This window comes from Bos grunniens, chromosome 1 (assembly GCF_055505025.1).
Source record: "Bos grunniens cultivar Pamir isolate PY7600 chromosome 1, Bosgru_T2T1.0, whole genome shotgun sequence".
Classification (NCBI taxonomy): domain Eukaryota; kingdom Metazoa; phylum Chordata; class Mammalia; order Artiodactyla; family Bovidae; genus Bos; species Bos grunniens.
Window position 1 is genome coordinate 113293642 of NC_141165.1, and position 25577 is coordinate 113319218.

The following is a 25577-nucleotide window of genomic DNA, read 5'->3' on the forward strand; positions in this document are numbered from 1 at the left end:
TGCATTGGATAATTAACTCATTCCTAGTAGATAAGATACACTAAAACTCTCTATGCTTGATCAAGAAAACAAATATTTACAACTTTTCACCTATGACAAGTCCCTCAGTTAAATTCTTCAGGGATTCCATCCTATTTTAGCTTCTGTATAACAATACTGCAAAGCTGTAATTACATCCTCTATAATCAGCCCATTCCCAGTGTAATTAGGAGTGCCACAAATTTAAAACTGTGACCTCAATACTGAGGGAAAAAGTGTGTGGAAGAGAGAGTTTATACTGCATACAATATGTCTTCCATGTTTTATTGACAAATTTAAAACATAAAGAAAAAAATAACATGTTATCAAAGTCATCATTCAAAGGACTCATGATTCAAAATGGTTCCTGATAAGAGTTTTTCCTCCATCATTTCTAATATCTGACACTCATCAAGCTCTTTTGTATCAAATCCCATGCTCTTCCCATATGTTACGAAAACTCTAAACCCCTTCAGGTACTTGTCAGTTCCTCTCATTCAACTACCATCCACTGTAGGAATAAAGATAGATGTGCATGGATTCCTGACACAATGTCAGGCTAGTGTAAACCAAGTTTAAGCTGGCAAATAGGTCCATTAGTAAAGTGCCTAACTTATAAGCAATGTGAATAAATTTAATCTTAACTAAGAATAAGGAAGCTAATCAAACATTAGTAATCACATATTGTAATGTTTCAAGCAAACCATTTGATAAATACAATAATAACCACATTAATAAAACAGATCAACAGCAACAAAACTTCTCAAATGCTTATGGGTCAGCACTGTGAGAATCTTAGATGAATAATCTCATTTAGTTTTCACAAATGGCCCCTGGATAATAAAGTAAGTTATCACCTCCAGTTTTCACAGAGGAAACTGAAGCCCAGGGGATGTTAAATAACTGCCCAGGTTAATTAGTTGGTAAGAGTAGGGCCAGTCTTGAAGCTTGGTCCAAGTGAGTCTTAAGCTTGTGCTTGTTTTTACAATCTTCAGGCTACAATGTCTATTGATTATATGTTACACAAGCAATTTAAACCAAACATTCTTGTCCTTACTCTTTCACTAAGGCTCCTGGTGAACGAAAACTGTTAACAATCAATGAGTGGGAAGAAAGCAGGAAGTGGGAAAAAAGAGCAAGATTCCCCACCTCCATCAAATTCAGGAACTCCTTTCCATTACTGTATGAGTTGATACTGTCTAAATTACATACATGTTTACTCACAGCCTGTAAGTTACGAAAGCACCAGTTACAAAATAGAACGCACTCTTGTATTTTTCAGATTAAAAAGGCTGATTGACCAAGAAACTGAGTCCCGGGAGAAGAAGGAGCAGGAAAAAGAGAAGAGGGTCACCGCCCTGAAAGAGGAGCTGACCAAACTGAAGTCTTTTGCTTTGATGGTGGTGGACGAACAACAAAGGCTGACGGCACAACTTGCCCTTCAAAGACAGAAAATCCAGGACCTAACCACAAGTGCAAAGGAAACACATGCTAAACTAGCCCTTGCTGAAGCCAGAGCTCAGGAGGAAGAACAGAAGGCAACCAGACTAGAGAACGAACTGCAAACGCAGACCACAAAATTCCACCAGAACCAAGAAACAATTATGGCGAAGCTCACCAATGAGGACAGCCAAAATCGCCAGCTTCGACAAAAGCTGGCAGCACTCAGCCGGCAAATTGATGAGTTAGAAGAGACAAACAGGTCTTTACGGAAAGCAGAAGAAGAGCTGCAAGATATAAAAGAAAAAATTAACAAGGGAGAATATGGAAACTCTAGTATCATGACTGAGGTGGAGGAGCTCAGGAAACGTGTGCTAGAAATGGAAGGGAAGGATGAAGAGCTCATAAAAATGGAGGAGCAGTGCAGAGATCTCAATAAGAGGCTAGAAAAGGAAACATCACAGAGTAAAGACTTTAAACTTGAGGTTGAAAAACTCAATAAAAAGATTATGGCTCTGGAAAAATTAGAAGATGCTTTCAGCAAAAGCAAACAAGAATGCTACTCGCTGAAATGCAATTTAGAAAAAGAAAGGATGACCACAAAGCAACTGTCTCAGGAACTAGAGAGTTTAAAGATAAGGATCAAAGAGCTAGAAGCCATTGAAAGTCGTCTGGAAAAGACAGAATTCACCTTAAAAGAGGATTTAACTAAATTGAAAACATTGACTGTGATGCTGGTAGATGAACGGAAAACAATGAGTGAAAAATTAAAGCAAACTGAAGATAAGTTACAAGCTGCTGCTTCTCAGCTCCAAGTGGAGCAAAATAAAGTGACAACAGTTACTGAGAAGTTAATTGAGGAAACTAAAAGGGCACTGAAGTCCAAAACTGATGTGGAAGAAAAAATGTACAGTGTAACCAAAGAGAGAGATGATCTAAAAAACAAACTGAAAGCGGAGGAAGAGAAAGGAAATGATCTCCTGTCCAAGGTTAATGTGTTGAAAAATAGGCTTCAATCCCTGGAAGCAACTGAGAAAGATTTCCTAAAAAACAAATTAAATCAGGATTCTGGTAAATCCACAACAGCATTACACCAAGAGAACAATAAGATTAAAGAGCTTTCGCAAGAAGTGGAGAGACTGAAACTGAAGTTAAAGGATATGAAAGCCATTGAGGATGACCTCATGAAAACTGAAGATGAGTACGAGACTCTGGAACGAAGGTATGCTAATGAACGCGACAAAGCTCAGTTTTTATCTGAAGAGCTGGAGCATGTTAAAATGGAACTTGCCAAGTACAAGTTAGCAGAAAAGACAGAGTCCAGCCATGAACAATGGCTTTTCAAAAGGCTTCAAGAAGAAGAAGCTAAGTCAGGTCACCTCTCAAGAGAAGTGGATGCACTGAAAGAGAAAATTCATGAATACATGGCAACTGAGGACCTGATATGTCACCTCCAGGGAGATCATTCAGTTCTGCAAAAGAAACTCAATCAACAAGAGAACAGGAACAGAGATTTAGGAAGAGAGATTGAAAACCTCACTAAAGAGTTAGAGCGGTATCGTCACTTCAGTAAGAGCCTCCGGCCCAATCTCAATGGAAGAAGAATCTCTGACCCTCAAGTATTTTCTAAAGAAGTTCAAACAGAAGCAGTAGACAATGAGCCACCTGATTATAAGAGTCTCATTCCTCTGGAACGAGCTGTCATCAATGGTCAGTTATATGAGGAGAGTGAGGACCAGGATGAGGACCCTAATGATGAGGAGTCTGTGCTTTCCTTCAAATGCAACTCATCCACTCCCTGTCCTGTTAACAGGAAGCTCTGGATTCCTTGGATGAAATCCAAGGAGAGCCATCCTCAGAATGGCAAAATACAGACTAAACCCAATGGCAACTTCATGCAACCCGGAGATTTAGTCCTAAGCCACACACCTGGGCAACCACTTCATATAAAGGTTACTCCAGACCATGTCCAAAACACAGCCACTCTTGAAATCACAAGTCCGACCACAGAGAGTCCTCACTCTTACACAAGCACTGCAGTGATACCAAACTGTGGCACCCCAAAGCAAAGGATCACCATCCTCCAAAATGCGTCCATAACACCAGTGAAATCAAAAACCTCTGCTGAAGGCCTGATGAATTTAGAGCAAGGCATGTCCCCAATTACCATGGCAACCTTTGCCAGGGCACAGACCCCAGAGTCCTGTGGTTCCATAACTCCAGAAAGGACAATGTCACCTATTCAGGTTTTGGCTGTTACTGGTTCAGCTAGCTCCCCTGAGCAGGGACGCTCTCCCGAGCCGATAGAAATCAGTGCCAAGCACGCAATTTTCAGAGTCTCCCCTGACCGGCAGTCATCATGGCAGTTTCAGCGTTCAAATAGTAACAGTTCAAGTGTGATAACTACTGAGGATAATAAAATCCACATTCACTTAGGAAGTCCTTACATGCAAGCTGTAGCCAGCCCCGTGAGACCTGCCAGCCCTTCAACACCACTGCAGGATAACAGAACTCAAGGCTTAACTAATGGGGCACTAAACAAAACAACCAATAAAGTCACCAGCAGTATTACTATCACACCAACAGCCACACCTCTTCCTCGACAGTCACAAATTACAGTAAGTAATATATATAACTGACGACCCTTCCTTATCCGGTTTATACTGATATTGCAAGGAACTCAGTCCTTTTTAATTATCCCTCCACATCCCCCCAAAGACTGACTGAACTTGTACTTTGGGAAGGTTTATGCATGAACTATCCAAGAGTATCTGAAACTAACTATTGCCTGCATAGTCGTATCAAGTGTGCACTTACTGTATATCTTTTCATTTACATACCCTGTATGGAAAATATTTAGTCTGCACTTGTTTAAATACATCTTTATGTATTTCATTTTCCATAACTCACATTAATTTGACTGCAACTTGTCTTGGTGAAATACTTTAACATTATAAAGCAGTAAATAATTTGTTATTTTTACCATTGCTTGCTGAATTTTCTTTTGGTCATTCTGTGTTTGTTTTTTTTTTTTTTGCATGTATAATAGAATTTTATTTCCTGTTCATAATGTCTATTAATTCTTCATTAAAAACAAACAGGATCTATTTCCCATTTATAGTCAACTTCTGATCAGGTATTAGAGGAGAAGGAAGTAGCTGAAATAAATAAAATTTTATGGCTCTTTGATTTCAAGGTGAACTACAAGATCTCACAGGAGCAAACTTGACTTCACGCTTGAGATGTTTCCTAATATCCCTGGTGCCCAGCACAGTATTTAGCACATATTAGGAATTTAGAAACTTAATAAAATGTTTACTCATAATCGCTGAATAAAATAATATTAATTTGCTTTTGTGAGCATGTATGAGCTGAGGCATGTCAGGTGAAAGAAAGAAGTGTGTTAGGAAGCCAGAAAAAGCACCTTTGGAAATACAAGTTACCTTGACAATCAAGAGTTGACTGTGTTTCTACCATACATTAAAAATCCCCTTAACATGTTTGTCTACATCTAAACAGCCACTAAAACATATGCTAGAAATCAGCCTAGAATTAGCCACTAAAACATATGCTCTTGAACACTCTGCTTCAAACCAAAAATGTCATTATTGTTCTTTTCTCCTATTTGGCTCCCAGAATAGTTTGAACTACTTAAGGTAGCTGCTTCCAACCTTACTTGTTAGTGGTCTGCAGTCAGAAGCTTAAACTTGACTGTAGGTTGTTGTTTTTTTTTTTTAACCTCCCAACAAGCAAACAAAAAACAAACATAAGTTATAGAAAAGGCATATTTTTTTAAATACTGTATGTTAGTTGAGGAATTTTCTTCTGTGATTATTGTTATATGATTTTCAAGGTAGGTGAGAAAAACTCAGTAATCCTTAAAGAAAGAAAAAGCATCCTAGGAATTCTGATACTGGGACTGTCAGCATAATCTGTACCTCTGTAGCAGAGAACAACAGCTTTCAGAGGAACATTTCATATTACAAATCTGGTCCCCAAGCCACATTCCAAAAACATGATTTCAGACAAAGTAGCTCACTGCCATTTTCCCTTTTCCAACCTCATAACTGTTAATTTAGTGTGGTCAATTTTATTGCCAGTTATTGATTTTAAACACAATTCATTTAGACACCCAGGAAAACTGTGAGGATCTTTAGAAGTAAAAGCCATCTTTCACAATTATCCTCCTTTTCCTGCAAAATCAATTTCATGATAGCAAAGCAAGGATTTGTTGACAGAAACACTTCCATGGTGATGAACTGCAACACCAACGCTGTGGGCTTGCATCATCATTAAATAAATTTGGATGAAAGCTGAGGTTAGTGATGAATGAGAAAGCTTCTGTTTAAACACATTTATCATGGGAATCGGCAGTGACCCAACTGTATTACAGAATACATGATGGTCTAAATGTTTTCCAAAACTGTTTTTAAGTTACCTTGGATTAGAACTTCAGAAGAAACTACAACTGTTATTTTATATCTTTTAAAGTAGACACTGATAATGTTGCTACATGGGATATCTTTTAAGATAATAATCAAGAGAGTACATATAAAGTTTTGGTGAATGGTGATCAACTAATAAAAAACAGAAATAGTTTATAATCAACTAATAATAAACAGAAACTAGAAAGAATTAAAATACAAAGTCTTCCCAGCATTTCCCAACTTTGTCACATAATGACATAAACAGAAAACACACTGGATGGATAAAGAGGCAGAGGTGATGAGCTGAGGGACTCCTGTCATGCCCAGGTTCCTCCCGGCTGCCCCAAGTACTGAGGAAAAGATCCATTTTGGGCACACTTGTAACTAAGAGTTTGAGAGGCTCTGGACTATTCATTAGTTGAACTGTTTTGTAAGGATTCAATTTCTTATCTTATGTGAGCCAAGCAATTTTATATAATAAAGTTAATACCCCAAGTCCTGTGCTCTATGATTATAATACACAAATTCTCATTTCATCATCCTGCTCCAGATATTAACTACAAATAGGCTTCCCAAGTAATTAACATTATTGGAAATCTACTGGACTTTCAAGGAACTGAACTTCTTTTAGAGGTTCCTCTACTAGGACTACTTTGGTGTAACAATTCATATCCACATCAAAATTTACAAACACTGTCTTATTAATAACATATATAGATTACTAAAAGTGCTACTAATCAAAGTTTATGGTAAAGAGAGCATCATCTCTTAAAAAAAAGTTTCTTTTCCATAAAATCATACAAAGAATGACACAGACTACATTTTTGGCCTTTAATTTCAAAAATAATTCTTCATAACTCTGTGTGCTTATGTGTGCATATGTGTATGTGGGGTTCCAGGACTTTCTTTTTATTGCACATAAAATCACAGACGAATCCTGAAAACTAGGAAGGAGAGAGGAAATGTCACTGGAAAATCTTCATATGAGATATGTGGAAGTGGAGGGTTGTGTTCTTGAAGAAAAGAAGGCCCTTGAGAGGCTCATAGGAGACATGATTGTTTCTATAAACATCTGAAAAAATATCTTCCTTTCATTTCATCTGAGGTCCTAGCTTCAGAACCAAGATTCATTTTACTCAGTCCCTGATCCTTTTAACTTTTTGAGCTGCAGCATTCTATCACGGTTTTGAATGATTCTATTTTATGACATTTTATTTTATTTTGTCAATTTATTTTAATGACATTCTTCTTGCCTTTTAAGACCATTTCCAAAGCTTTCCCAAGGAGGCCACTGCTCTGAGTTATCCTTACAAGAAGGACATTATACATTACAACAACTGGATCTTTACATACAAAGCAAAGTCTCTCTATGTGTTCAAGATGATGACAGGATTATATAAATTCTGTTAGTACTTAGAGAATTTCTACAACTACATTTCAGAATGCCAAGACATTAGACAAAGGATAAACTAGGTTGCACTGTGAGATGACCATAAAAGGGGTATTTAATTTAAAATTTTTAGACTTGTGGTATAAAGATTCTGTGATCTTTATTGACTAAAATATAACTCCACACAAAAACATTTTTCACAGCTGTTTGATACTTAATTTTTACCAAGTGAGTCTCCTTTGAAACTTGTTAGACAAAGGCAGAGAGAGAGCTTTAATAACACTCTAGTTTCCCTACATTTTGGCTTCTGATATTGTCTTTTCCTCCAGATAATCATTTTGCTTTGCAATCCTAAGAGAAAAAATAATTAGGCAATAATGCATGCCCAAAACAATAGGATCTACATTTCTCAAAGTAAAATTCAAAACACATTATGAAAATCCCCTGATGTCCCACCCAGAGTTATCAAATCCCAGTCTCTGAGGATAGGGCCCAGGAAGCTGCATTTTTTTAACAAGTTCCTCTGCTGATTACTATGTACCTAAAGAAGGACTTGGGCTTCCCATGCAGCACCTGCCAGTGCAGGAGACATAAGAGACACAGGTCCAATCCTTGGGTCAGGAAGATCCCCTGGAGGAGAGCAAAGCAACCCACTCCAGTATTCTTGCCTAGAGAATCCCATGGATAGAGGAGCCTGGTGGGCTACAGTCCATAGCACTGCAAAGAGTTGGACATGACTAAAGCCACTCAGACATATCTACTGATATATTGATAAACACTAGCAAATACGTTCTGACTCTAGTCTTGCTCTATCAGAATGAATTACACCTGTTTCAGGAAGTGTGACTATTCCACCCTCTAGTGGCTGGCATGACAAACATGGCTTATTCTCCAGGTTTTCTTTTTATTCAAAAGAAAAGCTCAATAAAAACTGCCATTTTATAAGGTGGGAAGGTTCCCAGTTTTACAACAGTAGCAAAGCATACATGTCTGAATCTTTGAGCAGTAGCAGCTGTCTGACAACTACAAGCTCTGTTTCACCTTCAGGTCCCTGGGCCTCAACATAACCCTACAGCATTTCTTGGGAATGGTCCAGAACATACATTAAAGAGAGCAGTTTGGATGAGCCAAAACAAAGGACTCCATTCACCTTAGGCCACAGTGAAGCAAAGCCAAGAAAGAATAAGGAAGATAAGTGGTTCAATAAAATCCCCAAACCTTAAAACTCATTTTCATTTAGATTAAGCTCCAAGTCCTTTCCTTTGTAACTGGTGGATCCTTCTACTGTGCAGTCAGAGCAGGTAACCCCCAAAGGCAAGGCTGTAGGGTAAAGAATCCTTAGGGAGTCGAGCAAGTTAACCAGCCAACACACTTCTAAGTACCCTATAATCTGATAATACATTAACGCTGTTCATATGGCAACACATACAACTCTGTCAATATTCTATCAGGACACCAGGTTTTACAACACTTAGAACAGTGCCATAAAAATATAATCTGGGCTAACCTTTAGCACTGCAGTCAGAAATCTGACAGATAATCCTCTTGTGGCCTCATTTTCAAATTTATTTTTGTCACAAAATTACTGGTCAAGAGAAATAAAATTTATCGAGTTACGTGAGATAATTTTTTGAAAGCCTAAAAGTTGTATTTTAGTGAGTTCCTTTTCCCACATAGCCAAGTGGTTCTGTATGATATTTTTGTGAGGTTACCTAAAACACACCCTTTTTTTTGCCTATCAGTTTTGTTTCTTTTTCAAAGGCTAGTCATCTCTGAATAATCAACAATAGGCCCTACAGATCTACAAAGGCTGTCTCACTCTCTGCCATTCTTTAGGCCTCTGGAAGGGTGGAGAAAGATTACTGACATAGCACCCCTGTCTCAGTGACATCACAGCATCTCAGCATTAGTGTCTCCTCTTCAAAGAACCACAGTGGACACAACGGATCAATCCACCGATAGTGACAAACTGAATGGGGTGGGTGCTAAGGAGAAAGATTCACTGAGCTTCAAGAGCTTCCTATATCTGATATACAGAGATGAGAATCTGGAACCAGACTAAAATAAGCCTCAAAGCAACTTTAAAAATCTGCGCTGAGGAGTTTCATTGCATAAGGCTTGTTTCTACTAATTTGATAGACAGGCCTAGAGCACATGCATATTTGAACGTTTTTGTTTGTATTAATACCTTTTACCTTTGTCTCTTTCAAAGATACTATACTACAAACCAGTATTTTCAGATGAGCTTTCCATTCTTCACATGCCTTTGGAAGAAATAGAAGTCTAGACAACCAACCAACTTTGCTTTGGTGGGCAAAATGGGGGAAAGGTGGGTTTCAGCAGGATTCCTAAGAACTTAAGAAATAACCCTTTACTGTTTAGAACTTTCTAAAGTCTTCTGTGAGGCGTTTCAATCCCATTTGTATTAGCTTATAATACAGAATCATTACAAGTGATTCTATGTCTTCTATGAGGATACAAGCACCATTCATTCCTCAACAAATCACTTACAAGAATGAACCCACAAACATTTATGAAACACCCAATATTTACTCATTGCTGTGCAAGACAGCTATGCAGGTGATAAGATTTAGAATCTAAGGCAAGAGTTGAGAACTACCTTAAAAGGTAATTAAGAGCACAATACAGAAAAGGAATTCTATAGACAGCAAGTTCTATAGGCCTTTGGAGGAGGAATAGATTACCCTGGACAGGGTTCAGGGGTCAGGTTTCAGACACAGATAGGATCTGACTGGAGGAGAGGTAGCTGTCTGAGAGAGAAGGAAAACTGGGACAGAGATTCCAGAAGGTTCTCAGAGCAGAGGTGCGGGGGCAGGCAGGAGAGCAGAAAACCAGCATTCGAGGAACAGTGAGTGATGCAGTGTGGCTGACATTGACACGGCTGGGGAGTGGTCACAAAGAGTCAGACACGATGGAGCGACTGAATAACAAGATGCAAAAGGCACAGTATTGTCAGAACCTGAAGGTCCTTGACTACCATGCTAGGGCACTCTGTCCTCAAAGACGTTCTCTGGGTAGTGAGATAGAGAAAACTAATGCTTTATACACTGTTATTTTATTTCGTAATAACCCTGTAAAGTGGATATCATCACAATTTTAGAGATGAAGCTATCTCAGCGCAAAGGGGAAGCATAATAAATCGTATCTAATCCAGCTCAGAACACAGACCGGGCGCCTAACATTAGCTGCCTATTCTCTGCCTCACAGTCTGCCGCTTCAGCCAGAACACTCGGAACACCCCTGCATACACACACGGGGCTTTTCCCTGCTTCTTCCCCACTGCTCTGCTGCTGCTGCTAAGTTGCTTCAGTCGTGTCCAACTCTGTGCGACCCCATAGATGGCAGCCTACCAGGCTCCCCCGTCCCTGGGATTCTCTAGGCAAGATCACTGGAGTGGGTTGCCATTTCCTTCTCCAATGCATAAAAGTGAAAAGTCAAAGTGAAGTCGCTCAGTTGTGTCCAACCCACAGCGACCCCATGGACTGCAGCCTACCAGGCTCCTCTGTCCATGGGATTTTCCAGGCAGGAGTACTGGAGTGGGGTGCCATTGCCTTCTCCACCCCACTGCTCTACCTGGAGAGAATTCTCTGCTCTAATCTAATGATCTACAGCGAAAGGTCTGGCTCGAGCTTGACCTCTTCTGAAAGCTTCCAAGATCACCATAGACAAGAGCAGCAATCTGCCTCTTCTTTCAACTCCTCCCATCTACAGACCACTGTTAAGAGCTAATGAAGGTGAAAGGCCAAGCCCCACACCAATGGGCAGGCTTGGGAAAGACTGACTGGGGATGATGCTGCAGATAGAAGATGCGAGAAAGCAAGACCAAGGAGAGGTACAAGTTGTCAGGGAGCACTAAAGCTGCAGTCCAACCCCACTCTATCCTAAAACAGGAGTCTGCAGGCAAAAGCACAAACTCCAGGAGTGAAGAATGAGTTTGGACAGGCTATCAGTCTGTGAAGAACAGAGGTACCTGATCTCCTCAGAGGTGGCTGGAGTGAAAAGCATCAGAAATGAGTGACAATGATCCACAGAAGCAACATCACAACCACACACATCAAAGTTTGTAAGCAGGTGGCCACGTTGACAGTCCTGACAGTCCTGACCCAAAATCTCCAGAGAAGGCAATCTAGGGATCAAGGTCTAGTCATCAAAAAGACAAGCACCACCAGCTTAGCCCAGAGGTGGTGAGACTTCTGCCTTTGCAGAACCCTAGAAAATCTTCCTGGGATGGCATACCCTAATTTAGGGTTTCCATTTCTCAAGCAGCATCATGACTTATAAGAAAAGATTTAAGGTCCCAAAATCACTTTACAAAAAAAGAACTGTGTATTTTTTGAGCTCGGGGAGAAATGTTAGGGTTCAACCTTGCATGCATGCATGCTCAGTCACTTCAGTCATGTCCGACTCTTTGAGGCCTCATGGACTGTAGCCTGCCAGGCTTCTCTGTCCATGGGATTCTCCAGGCAAGAATACTGGAGTGGGCAGCCATGCCCTCCTCCAGAGGATCTTCCTGACTCAGGAATCAAACCCACATCTCCAGCATTGTAGGCAGATTCTTTACCCATTGAGCCACATGGGAAGCCCAGGGTTCAACCTTGTCAGTCTCTAAATTCTGCTTCCAATTCAGAATTAAATAACTGTAAACTTGGGGAGTTATCACAAATAAAATTGTCATTTTAGAGAAAAATCTTCATATTGATCTCCAATTATCTCTCACAACAATTGCTGTTTAGTTGCTAAGTTGTGTCTGACTCTTTTTGCAACCCCATGGACTGTATCCTGCCAGGCTCCTCTGTCCCTGGGCTTTTTCAGGCAAGAGTACTGGAGCAGGTTGCCATTTCCTTATCCAGGGGACCTTCCTGACTCAGGGATCGAACCCAGATCTCCTGCTTTGCAGGCAGATGCTTTACCATCTGAGCCACCGGGGAAGCCTGAGCTACCAGGGAAGCCCCTCATTACAATTAAGTACATATAAAGACCTGCTTCAATGCAGCCACTCAAAGCAATTCCTCAAGAACAATTTACCAGCCTTTACCATTTAGTCAGTTGGCTGTTTTTTCCCCTTCTCTTTTTTAAAAAAAGAGCTATTCCTTTTCTGTTCTCTACCTTTTAATGGAGTTCTTGCTTAAATTCACTGATACCAGTCAGTTTTGAGGCCTCAGAGAAATATCATTTTATAGAAAGAGGAGTTAAAACTGCAATAGATCCCTAAAGAGTCCATTACATGAGAAACATTTAAACACCTGACGGGTCCCTTCAGGGTAGCTGGGATCACTCTGAGAAGGACAATCTCTCTCACAGTGACAGACACAAGCAGCACAATTTTTTATATAAAAGTTTATTCTGATTATAATAATGCATATATATTGCAAAAATTTTAGAAAATATAAATGCTGCTGGAGTTGCTGATTTTAGCTTCTAAGAAGCGTAATGAGAGGACTAGGGAGAACAATGGACAATTAATACTATTTTCTTAGGCCGACCTATCAACTATGGCTCTATTCCAGGCGTTCTCAGACTGCCAATAAGGAAGGAAATGTGCTAAGGGGGACCATCCTGTAGTTACTGAACACCCCTGTGCTAAGGAGTGGCAGACCCCCTCAGAGACTGCAAGCTTAAGTAATCTGTCTCCTCAGCCCAAACATAATGGCCCAGGGGCCAGCCTGGTGACCACAGGAGAGGGGCAGGGTTTCCCTCCCCTCAGAGAGCCAATCAATGCCTGGAAAACGGCTCAATCACTGTGCATTGTTCAAGTACCGGAAAGAAATGTCTCCTTAGAGGGCTACTCTCAGAACTAGTCACACTCTTATCAGTTAATAAGACAGGCAGCCTTGTAGTGGGAATGGGGGCATAAAACTCACCTCTCAGGCTTTGGGAAAAGTATACAGAAGTACCCACGCTGGGAGAAGGAAAAAGTGGCAGGTGAGGGGGAATCACATTTTCTCCCTGGGCTGCCTCAGCCACTTGAATGGTATCAGCAGTTTTTCTATGATGATTCTCAAAGCAGCATCTCCAAGTTTTCAATGCCTACCAAACAGCTGCACATGGAAGATGGGACTGCACTTCAAACTGGGCATGTGCCTAGACCCCTGGGCTCTGTCACTCTCGGACTGCTCTCTGGATTGCTTTGTCTCACTTCTGGTGGTGGTCCACCACCTTCCCTGTCACCCAGGGTCAACATCTGAGTCCTATTCTCCATATCTCTGCTCATCCTCTAGATCCAGCCGACCACTCTGCCCTGGTATTTCTCCCTCTGCCCTCTCTCTTTTATGTGTGCTAGTACTCCCCACAACCAGACTTCAGAACAGATGCTACTGTAAAATAGTTAAACTATTGGATTTAACCCCATACCTCTAATACAACCTTCACTTGTGTTGCTGGTGATCTTTCTACAGCACTGTCCTGACCATGGCAATTCTCCAGTCCCTCGCCTCAAAACCGCACTTATTTAGCACTTACGTTACTGAGTGGCCCAAATCCAAACTTTCAATCAGGCCTCCACCTGTCACCTCCTCTCCCTTTGAAACTCTGGACATAATGTGTGCCCTCACCAGGACGCTGTACTGACCATCTCCTCACACACCACAGGCCTTCTAGCGCTATGCCTTTGCTCATGCAGTTCCTCGGACAATAACGCTCTTCTCTCTTCGTTCCTTTACTGAAATCTTACTCCTACCTTAAGTGTCAATTCCTCCAGAAAATTATTTTTCTCAATTTTCCTCTGAGTTTCCAAAACATTTCTGTTTATACTTTTATTATAGCACTTAATTTTGCCTCATTATAGTCTTTTGTCACCCCTCTTACACTATAATCCTATAATCTCTTGAATAAGAATAAGCTGTCATTTATGGCTTGAAACTCTCATATTAATGTTTCTCAAAATGCAGTCACTGATCGCATTTATCAGAATTACCAAGGCCTCCACAGATTTCCACATACCCAAACCTGTGAAGTCCAATGCAAGGAATCTGCGTCTTAACAAGTTGCCTGGCTCATTCTTGGGTTTATAAAAGTTAAGAACCACTGTATTACAGTATCCAGGACTTAAATACTGCTGGTAATAGGAGCTCAGCAAAAGTGCACAGGTCTAACAACACACCTGGGGGCCACAGTTGAATTGCATTTGTTGTTTTCATAGAATCACTGAATGTCAGGGTCAAAGGGCATTATAGATGGTATAACTGCTTCAATTTTTGAACAATTAAAAGACAGAAAAAGACAAGACAGAATATGTTTTCAAATAAACTCTAAAAAAGAAAGACAATGAATAGACTAAGCAGGATGAGGACAGAAAAGGATATCTGAAGGTTTTCTGGGCCAGAGGTGGTTAGAAACACAGCCCAGTAACTGGCACTGCCTGGTCAACTGCTGGAACTATGCTTAGCAATATGTTTCCAAGAATTAATTGGAGAGATGGGAGAGCAAGAGATAAAGCAGAAAAACAAGAAACATAAAATAACCAAAGAAGATAAATTATCGTTATGATCAAGAAATGAGTACCTTAAGAACAGATACAAAGAAAAAGACAAGTAAAAAAGAAAAGAAAAAAGCAAAGATAATAATGTTGACATTAGTAACAACTAGCACTTTGGATACGCTAGGGACTTTCCTACACAGTATCTCTACCCGCTAAGGAACTTGTAAGTCGGCAGTCTAATCCTAAGGGTTACAAGATGAGGAAACTACGGTCGGCCACAGGCTGACTGGCTTGATCAAGCACACACAGACAGTGGTGCCAGAACCAGAATCGAGACCTACCCAGGTCTACCTGGCGCCACACCCAGTGCTCTAGTCACTAACCCAAGGCTGTTGTAAAATATAAGCCGGAGGATGATTTTTAAAAGTTATGTGGGTGTATGTAAGGGAATGAGGAAGAGGGGAGTGGGTACCAAAATAGAAGAAAAAGAAAAAAAGCTGAGGTGAAAAACCTGACAGATGAATAAAAAGAAAGGGGATAAACAAAACAGTTCAAGGTTAGTATATTTGAACATCCTATTTCTAAATGGGATGCTATGTGTCTGGACACAAAAATGGAAGTAACTAGGTTAGGAAGGATTTTTGAAAACTGTATTTCGATGCTTATTCTTAGACTGCCCATGGTGTAATTACCACAGAAAGACTGGGAGGTGACTAGGTACAACCACAAACCATGTTACATTATAAAACGAAGGCATCAATTTCCTCTAGCCTTCACCTCAGAAACTGGACAACTCTTAAATATAAATCACAGCACAGCAGTTCTATTTAAAACCAAACGTTCTCTCACAAGACATTAGTGGGAATGAGCTAATGAAACTACAGAGTTTCCTTTAGAAGGACCGTTTGCCATATAAAACTAAAATTTTAGTGACAAAGTTTTATTGTATAATGAGGAAGTTCTGAGAAAAATCAAGAGAAAGAAGCCAAAGCAGCATATGAAATTTTGGGCTATCTGCCAGATTCATTATCTGTTGTTTCCTTTAAAAAAAAAAAATTATCAGTGATTTACCAAACAATACAAAAGACAAAAGAAGGCAATAATATTCCAAAGACATTTTTTCTCAATTTAGTATTTCCTTCTTTTCATCACCATATCCATCATCATTACTTATGTACTTTCCCATAAACAGAGATAAAAACAAAAATACAAAACACTGTCATTCTGATAAGACCAGGGCCTTGACCAAGCATTCCATAGCTGGGTCCCTAAGCAAGTCAGGCAGCCCTGAACCTGCCCCTCCCTTGCCTACCCCAGTGACCACAGATGAAAACCACTCATGGTCTCTGGAAGTCCTGAGCCTTTCAACCTCTAGAGTTAAAGGTGTAATGAGGGCCCTGCAGTCCCTGGAGTCAAGAACACTCCTGATGGAACACAGCTTTCTTATACAATATGTTGCCAATACATCTCCAAAAAGTTCAAAGTACTTACACAGTTAATTTCATTTAGAAGAAAGGAAACATTCTGACTCCAGCTGTATAACTAGGATCTGATAGTTTCCTCATACAAGGAAACTAATTTTGTTCTGGTGTTTGCCCTCCAAGACAGTGTGAAGGAGCACAAGGATCAAGTAGAAATTGGATTGAAGAATTGAGATTTTGAATAAAACATTTTCACCTTTCAGTACTTCTTTTGGTCATTAAGGCTCACTGCCATCTCATGACTTGCTGTAATCACAATCATATAGATAGCTCCGTTTCTTTTAAGAACTCACAGGCTAAACAAGCTAACATTTTAAGAACTTAATAAATTTTCCTTTTCTTTCTACTGTTACCTAAATATAAGTGAGGCCTCTGCCTCTCTGAACTCAGCATCTTTTAAACTTGTAATCCATTCCAAACCCCAATCTCCATGTTAAACTGAGTTAAACATTAAAAAAAAAAAAAAAAAACCCCACAGACTTTTCTTCTATGAATGAGCTTTCCAACTTGCTTAATCTCCTCCAAGACATCTGCTTTCTGATGAAACCCAGGAACCTCCAATTCTTATTCACTGTGTGGTCCTAAAAGAGCCATATGCATCGATTCCTCCTACAATATGCTCTCCAAATTTGGATAAAGCTTTCTTGGAGCTATTTGACATAGTGTTCTATAAAAATGATCCAAGAGATGACACATTTTAACGCTCTCTACCTCATTTACTGAAACATGTCCAAGTATAAAATTCATACAAACAAAAAAAAATAGTTTTTTTTTTTTTTTTTAAGATTTGGAAATGAAATTGAGTTGTGCTAATAATATAACTAGCCTCTGCTGCCATCTAAAGGTAAAAACTATGAAGTGAGATCAAGAGTTATCAAGAAAACCAAAATTAACTTGCAGCATCAATGGTGTATAGACAATGGGAACCCAGTAACTTTCAGGCAGCTGACCCTACCAATGACCATTCCAAGCCATGCTGTCTTTACAAACATGTATCAGTACAGCTCACCAGAAACAGGACCCATCAATACTGTCTTCAATATCAATTAGTTTATTGGACAGATTTCAGTTCTGACTAACCTGTGGTGCTCATTCCACATTCCTAGACAATCTGAGTCGGGAGATTTTGAGATGGGATCTGGGCATCTGCAATGCTTTAAAAGCCCTCAGGTGGTTCTGATGAGCATCTAGGACCACTGGGCCATGAAACACTGGCCTTCTGCAGTACTAAACCTCCCACACCCAAGCAGACAAGAGTTCTAGGATGAAAGAAACCTTAAAGCTTATATCTAAATGAGATTCAACTATGGCAGTGTTTATCAAAGTATGTCAGGCTGACCACCCTGCATCAGATAAATCACCTTGAGAGTTTATTTAAAATGCGGATTCCTGGGTGCATTCATAGACATTTAAATGAATTACAGTTTCCAGAGGTAAGGCCGAAGAATCCACAATTTAAGTAGAATCCCAACACAGATTTTTGTACACTGAACAGGACAACTGATCTAAATCTTGACAAAGTTAAAGGACATCACTGAAACCTATTTTGTAAAGGCTATTATTAATGCTGTGGTTTTAAGGTCAGCTGACTTACTCATGGTTTGCACAATATGTTGATGTTCACAGAAATGTCCTGATCTCTTAAATATTTCTTTCCTTTTTTATCCTGTAATATAACTTAGTGTGTTTTTTTTGAATTATATACTTAATTACAGAAAATGTAGTGTGTAGAGAAGATATAAGAAAAACAAAAAACACTATAACTCCACTAACCAGAGTTAACCACTGATTTGTTGTTGTTCAGTCACTAAGTTGTGCCTCACTCTTTGCGACCCTAGGGACTGAAGCATGCCAGGCTTTCCTGTCCTTCCCTATCTCCTGGAGTTTGCTCAGACTAATGTCCATTGAGTCTGTGATGCCATCCAACCATCTCATCCTGTGTCGTCCCCTTCTCCTATTGCCCTCAATCTTTCCCAGCATCAGTGTCTTTTCCAATGAGCTGGCTCTTCTCATCAGGTGGCCAAAGTACTGGAGCTTCAGCTTCAGCCATCAGTCCTCCCAATGAATATGTAGGGTTGATTTCCTTTAGGATTGGCTGGTTTGATCTCCCCACTGGTGTTTTTTCTCCTAGTATTTTCTCTTCAAATATACACAGTTAAAGCGTGTATACGGTTTTAAATCCTGCTTTTAACATTTCCAGTAAACAGTTTTCTATATCATCAAAAGCATCATTATTTAAAGACAGCATAATATTTTCATGTGATTACAGTGTAATTCATTTACTCTATACTGATTATTACAGCCTTAAACTATGTCCACTTTTCACTGTTATAAATAATGCTAAAACAAAGAGCCTTGCCTGCATCTGTGATTATTTCCTGGCAGGAGAATGATATCGGAGTATCAATACTTCATTTGCTATGCTTGCTGTGCTGTGCTTAGTCTCGCCCACCAGGCTCCTCTGTCCATGGGGATTCTGCAGGCAAGAATACTGGAGTGGGTTGCCATGCTTAGGACTAAGTATTAAAAAAAATGTCAGTAAGAACACTAAAGCCTAACAACTCTCCTAGTGCCTAGGCATAGAGAAGGCTGTACCAAAAGAAAGCATATTCCTCATATAGTTTATACTTTATTGAAGGATTCATATTTTCTAGCCAAGTCTGTGTAGTATTTATTTGAAAACCTAAATGTGGTTGCTATTAATAGTTAGGGGGCACTTAAAATAAGTGAATGTTTACATAAAGAGACCATGGGACTTTACTGTACTTTTATCAGTATAATAAAAATGTGTAAACAGATTTCTACAGAATAAAAAACAACACAAAAAGGGTTTCTGTAAAAACACTATTTGGAATATATGATGAAAACGACAATGCATTTTTAAAAGATTTCTATTTTTGAGGTCACAGCAAGGAAAGAACAATGCAACAAAACGGGGGAAGTTGTCTTCATCATCGTCATCCCTGTGGGTTATAATGGGAGAACTGCAGTTACCTGAGACCTTTTTCCCGTCTCTTTACCAACACGTATTCTTAATCAAGAATATTTTTCCTAAATAAATAAGAGTATATTTCCAAGCAAATATAACTATATCAAGCCTTTACTCTTTCACACTCCACAACCTACTTTCCCAGTCAAGATCATTCAACCTGTGACTCCTCTCTCACCCTTCATATGCTGTGGACAAATATTAGTTCAATTGTACCTCCACAATATGTCTTCCCTCAGCCTAAGTCCTTATTATTCCCCTACCACCACCCACCCCCCCACACACACACAGTCTATAGAATCAGGTACAATTTCCCCTATCTAGCCCTAGTCTACATTCCCATTCTGTTTCCCAAACACAACCTAATTTAAAGTCATCCCATTTCTCAACTGTATCCAATTTCCTACCTTAGGAACATTGTCAAAGTATTCCTTTACTTTGGAATGCTCTCCCATTCTGCTGTTAACAATCCTACTAGTCTTTGGAGTGAGTGAAGTTGCTCAGTCATGTCCGACTTTTTGCGACCCCATGGACTGTAGCCTACCAGGCTCCTCTGTCCATGTAATTTTCCAGGCAAGAGTACTGGAGTGGGTTGCCATTTCCTTCTCCAGGGAATCTGCCCGACCCAGGGATCAAACCCAGGTCTCCAGCATTGGAGGCAGACATTTTACCCTCTGAGCCACCAGGGAAGCCCCTAGTCTTTGGAGGCCCAAGATAAATGTTACTTTCTTGATGAAGCTCTCTTAGACCCCTCATTTGAAATTCACCTTTCTCTGGCAATCTCATTAAACTTTGAGATGAATTTGGGACACATCTCTTGTTTATCTCCCACTATACCATGATTGCTAAAAAGCAAGAAACATAAGCTATTTATCTCTGTATCTAACATTACCTACACTTGAGAATCTTGAACAAAGCACACACTTAACTCATGTTGGTGAATTGTTTAACTGAATTTTTTTCTTCAACATGACAATCCTTAATCTGATATGTCCCTAGAACCTAGTGTTTTCAAAAAAGCCAAAATCTCCAATGTGACGCTATGTCCTCAACAATGTCTGCTTCTCTACCAACTGTACTATTAACTACCTTCTGTTTTTCTGTTTAATTCAAGATCAAGGAGGTATGCAAGCAGAGAATTCCAACACGGATCCCTAAACCAAAATCTACAGGCATCACTAAGCCTTCCCCTAAAGCTCCCCCAGGGCCTATGGATAAGACTGGCTGTGGGAAGCTACACATCATAAGGACTGTCACCTCTAATACTTTCCTCCACTTGGGAGGAAAAAGGTAAGTCGTGCCAATGCAGTGCCTGGATACATTCACGGACAGAAATATCTGGGAACCTGGAGTTATTAGCATGGAAGGACAAAGATGAAGGGCAACCTCTCCAGGAAAAGGTGACGCAGCAGACAGACAGATGGTTCATTCACAGGCTGCTGGGCCTGGTGAATACCATCCTGAAGGAGCAGCACAACTACATTCTTTCACCTATGTATGTATATGCATACACATACTCATAAAATCATAGGCCCAGACACACACCCCAAATCCTCCCAACTTGCCATCCTACTCGTAATGCAACCCAAAGCTGGACATTAGCCCAAAACAGGACTGGATTTGTTGGAATACTTTGAAAATTTTCTGGCGAACCTGGAAGTAATTCTTCATTCCACAGAACTTTGCTAAGAATATGTGGTAGCAAGAATTCCTACTCTGCTTCAAGAAAGTCAGATTAAAAATGGCAGGTTGATTAAAATCATACTTTAAGGTCTGAAATTATGACTTCTTTTGACCAGGAGGTGGGGGGGGGAAATGGTTCTTCTTAGTTACAAGAAGGAAAGGAACAACAAAAATGAGTAACAGCCAAACACGTCCTTTTTGTGGCCTACCTGGTAATTGCTGGGGTAGTGTGTACACTTGCCTGCAGGCACATAGTCTTCTGTCCTTCTTTTCCTAGTAAGTTGCCCCTCCTGTATATACCAGGTCATGGAATCTCACTGCTAGGCTTGAAAAGCAAACCATTTTAGATATCTTTACTTTCTATAGTAATCAGGACACCTGAGAGTCAAAGGTCACTAATACTGAGATCTTTTAGGGAGATATGAATCACTGTCTTGGATGTTTAAAAAAAATTTTTATCATCTCATATGACATTTTTTAAATTATATCTGAACCAACACTATAGAAAAAGCACTTGATTCAACAAAAGCTTGTGATCAGGAGACTCAAGTTCCAATTCAAATTTTTCACTCATTTGGCACAGAGCTTGGCATTCATTAGCCTAGGCCCTGAGTTTCCAGAATGCAAAAACAGAAAAGCTAAATAATTCCCCTGGTTCCTTAAGTTCTGATCATCCATGACTACGTCCAACTACAAAATACTGAATTCAACCAATCATCTACAAGGCACTGCTCAGGTTCCTGGCAGTAAACTAGTTATTTTCTTCACACTAAAAACTCACTAAATCTACAGAAAGGTGTGTCTGTAATTTAGTGTGGGCAGAGTAACACAATGATGTTTTAAGACAAATGTATTTTTGACACGGGACACAGTTACATCTCACAAAGCTTCGGCCAGAAAATAAATTCTAGAAGAGCATGACGCAAGGTTTTCTGTACTTTGGCACCAAGAACTGGAGGCATAATCCTGGAAGAAATACTCCTGGTTAAGGACAGTGCTTTAGCTCACTGTCCTGGGATGCAGTCAGCAGAGCAGGAGCAAAGGAACTGCCATTTCCACATTCATCCAGCCAAGCCCGCTCCAGTGCACTGATGTCACTATACAAATGCCCCTGGGGCCCACTTCAATTTCAGGGAAGAGGAGAAGGGGCTGAAAGCCTGGGCAGCACTGAGCTATGCAAGTCAAAAAGAGGGATGACGTGCAGCAGTCAGCAGGCAAGTGGCAAAAGGGGAAGGTAGGGGGGTTAATTGGATTAAAAACACCAAGTGGAAAAGTCTAAGCTAAAGGAAAGCAGTAAGAGAACAATGGAAGGAAGGACTACAAAAGATAATAACCCTCTGACATAACAATAATACGAGACAGTTCAGAAGGAAGTACAGGGCAGTAATAGGTAGATGGTGAAGTGGGAAAAAGTGGAGGGTGCTTATGACCGTGCCTGATATTAGCAGGTAATATTCGGCAAACAGAGAATGAGTGAATGAGGGACAGAAAAGCCATTCAGTCAAGAATTAAGTGAGGAAATGTACTAAGAGATGGCAATGGTACATGACAGGGTCAGGAAAAGCAGTTATGCTGCATAACATTCAACACTGATAATTATGCTAATATAAAGAGGAAACACTGAACCTCGTAGGGTGGAACCCAAACAGACTGGAAAGAAGCATGAAACAAAACAGGCAAAACAAGCACCAACAGTACTCACAGAAAAACACAACACCCTGGGAATATTTTACCTTGAAGATGAGCAAGTGAGCAGCAGAAATCCATCTTTAAATGGATTTTATTTTCTTGGGCTCCAAAATCACTGCGGACAGTTACTGCAGCCATGTAATTAAAAGATACTTGCTCCCTAGAAGAAAAGCTATAACAAACCTAGGCAGCAAATTAAAAAGCAGAGACAGTACTTTGCCAACAGAGGTCTGTATAGTCAGTTATGGCTTTTCCAGTAGTCACGTATTGATGTGAGTTTGACCATAACAAAGGCTGAGCGCCAAAGAATTGATGCTTTCGAGCTGTGGTGTTGGAAAAGACTCTTGAGAGTCCCTTGGACTTCAAGTAGATCAACCAGTCAATCCTAAAGGGAATCAGTCCTGAATATTCACTGGAAGGACTGATGCCGAAACTAAAGCTCCAATACTTTGACCACCTGATGCAAAGAACTGATTCGCTGAAAAAGATCCTGATACTGCAGAAGACTGAAGGCAGAAGGAGAAGGGGCCAACAGAGGACGAGATGATTGGATGGCATTACTGACTCGATGGACATGAGTTTGAGCAAGCTCCGGAAGTTGGTGATGGACAGGGAAGCCTGACGTGCTGTAGACCATGGGGTTGAAAAGAGTTGGACATGACTGAGTGACTGAACTGAACTGAATACTATTTAGACAGGTCTTTAAAATAACAAAATCTATTCTAACAAAAGGATTACCAGCCAAAAACTATACTTCTTATTTTAAAGTAATATGTAATATAATAAAAATGCATGAACAACTTACAACCAGGGTAAGTTCAACAAAATGGTGTTTGACCTGTAACACAACCAAAATATAAAGAATTCTGTCTCCTGAGCATAATCCTGTTTCTGCAGAAATATGCTCCTTGTAAAAATAAAAATAAAAGAAGCTATCCTAATAATTTTAGAGTGCTTTTATTAGGTTAAATTTTAAAACAGATAAATATACAAGTAAACAAAGATACATTCAAATTGTGAAAAAAGAAAAGTTTAACAACCTGATATTTGTATGCTGGAGTCTTTTCTCGGCTCTTCATTTATTTAACTTCAGTGATTTCTGAACTGATCTCCTTGTAACTTTTTAGAATCAATTGTCTGATTTTAAGAGGAAAATGACTGATCTAATACATGACTGGTAATTATGGGCTAAGTAATGGAGTATCTGATGTGATGTGGAATTCTCTTTGGGAGGTGTTTCAAATGATATGTGTCCTAACACTGGGGGTCTAACACTGAGTCTGAGGCAGGGATCTGCAGCCCACAGGCCAAATTCAGTCCACTGTCTTTCTGTATGTTCTGCAAGTTAAAAATAGTTTTGATATTTTTAAATAGGAAAAAACATCAAGAATATTTTGTGAGATGTGAAAATTACATGAAATTCAGATTTCACTGTCTATAGATAACATTCTATTGGAACACAGCCATGTTCATTTGTTTACATATTTATTATATGATCATTTTTATGCTACAATAGCAGAGTTGAGTAGCTGTGACACTGACTGGCCAACACAGCTTAAACTATTTACTATCTGGCCTTTTACAAAAAAAGTTTCCTTACCACTGTTCTAGTGTGATCTAGACTAACAAGGAACTCAACAACTTAAGAAGAGCTTAATCAACTAATTGGTAAAAGCAATGCTAGCAATTTAAGAATGTGATTAAAAATTCCATAAAAGCTGATGAAAATGAAAAAACTATATTTCAAGTTTGCTTGTGATGTCTTTTGTAAAATGTATACTTCCACATATGCACTAAAGTGTTCAACTAAAGAACATCAGATAAGAATAGGTCAAAGGATTCATGTCACAAAATAATGAAATGTGCTACTGCTAAATCTGAGTGGGGAAACAAACTATTTCTAGGCCTTCTAAATTCCTGGTATTTTCTAAGACAGCGGAACTACTATACATGTAATTTAGAGAAAGATGTGTAAATCTGCACCTTTAAACATTCATAATTGTTGTCAAGAACCACTTCTTTAGGGATTCCCAGGTGGAGCAGTGGTAAAGAATTTGCCTGCCAATTCAGGAGACGCAAGAGGCATGGGTTCGATCTTGGGTCGGGAAGATCCCCTGGAGAAGGGAATGGCAACCTACTCTGGTATCCTTCCCTGGAAAATTCCATGGACAGAAAAGCCTGGCGAGCTACAGTCCATGAGGTCTCAAAGAGTCAGACATGACTGAGCATGCATGCATACATACACATACCGCTTGTTCAATCATTTACAAGAATCATAGAAATTGTGTACAGTAAAGTAAAACTTGGTCCATTTGTTACAATCTTCAAGTACAGAACAAAAATGTTGTATGCTCTCTCCTCTTTCTTTTTAAAATTTATCCTACCCCTGTTTTCTGCCCTTAAACATCTGTCTTAAAATAATATTACTTGCATTTTGTTTGAACCATATCAATGTGTAAATTTCATAAGGTAAACAGATTATGTTTTTTCCTCTAACTCCATTGCAATTTTGAAAAGAGGGCCAAGCATGACAGCTCAATAAATGATTTTGAAAACAACAAAGCTCTGAAATTGATCCTCTGATGTATGTTATCAACATCAACTGCAAATATTCCCAGTCTGAATTTTACATGCAGAGACAATGCTTTACAACATCTACCATGCATGTATGCCTATAGGTAAAATTAATGCTATAAGGCCTAACTTTGGTGTTAGAAAAGCAAAAAAACACAAAAATGTAAGCTATTTAGGCTTAAAAAATCCAAGGTGTGCCCCAGCTTCACCATTTCCAGAAGGAACTTAGCATAAAGCAATGTGATTTTTTAAAGGATAAAGTAATATTACAACAAAAATATTTATAATGCTTACTTCAGCAATTTCAAACAAAATGAACAATCACAAAGATTTTAGGTGACAAAAGCCATCACTAGTGGGAATTACCAGCTCATTTACAAAGCAAAAGTCTTCTGTCCTTTCAAATACAGAATTTCAAAACATAAGTTAAAAACTAAACCCAAATGTG

The 25577-nt window shown here is 39.5% G+C and overlaps 2 protein-coding genes across 11 annotated transcripts in view; one reads left to right on the top strand and one right to left on the bottom strand.

Annotated features, from left to right (window-relative positions):
* The window catches only part of FILIP1L (filamin A interacting protein 1 like), a 306532-nt gene extending 285570 nt beyond the window's left edge, over positions 1 to 20962 (top strand). For 6 of the 7 annotated variants that reach the window (XM_086410327.1, XM_086410344.1, XM_086410366.1 and 3 more), the window contains one exon: positions 1301 to 4440. In XM_086410327.1, coding sequence (XP_086266453.1) covers positions 1301 to 4097 — 2797 coding nt within the window. In that variant the 3' untranslated portion in view covers positions 4098 to 4440. Of the gene's footprint in view, positions 1 to 1300; positions 4441 to 20297 lie in introns of those variants that run through there. The other variant, XM_086410380.1, reaches the window with a different exon arrangement.
* CMSS1 (cms1 ribosomal small subunit homolog) overlaps positions 1 to 25577 on the bottom strand; it is a 394950-nt gene that overhangs the window by 363567 nt on the left and 5806 nt on the right. The window lies entirely within an intron of this gene.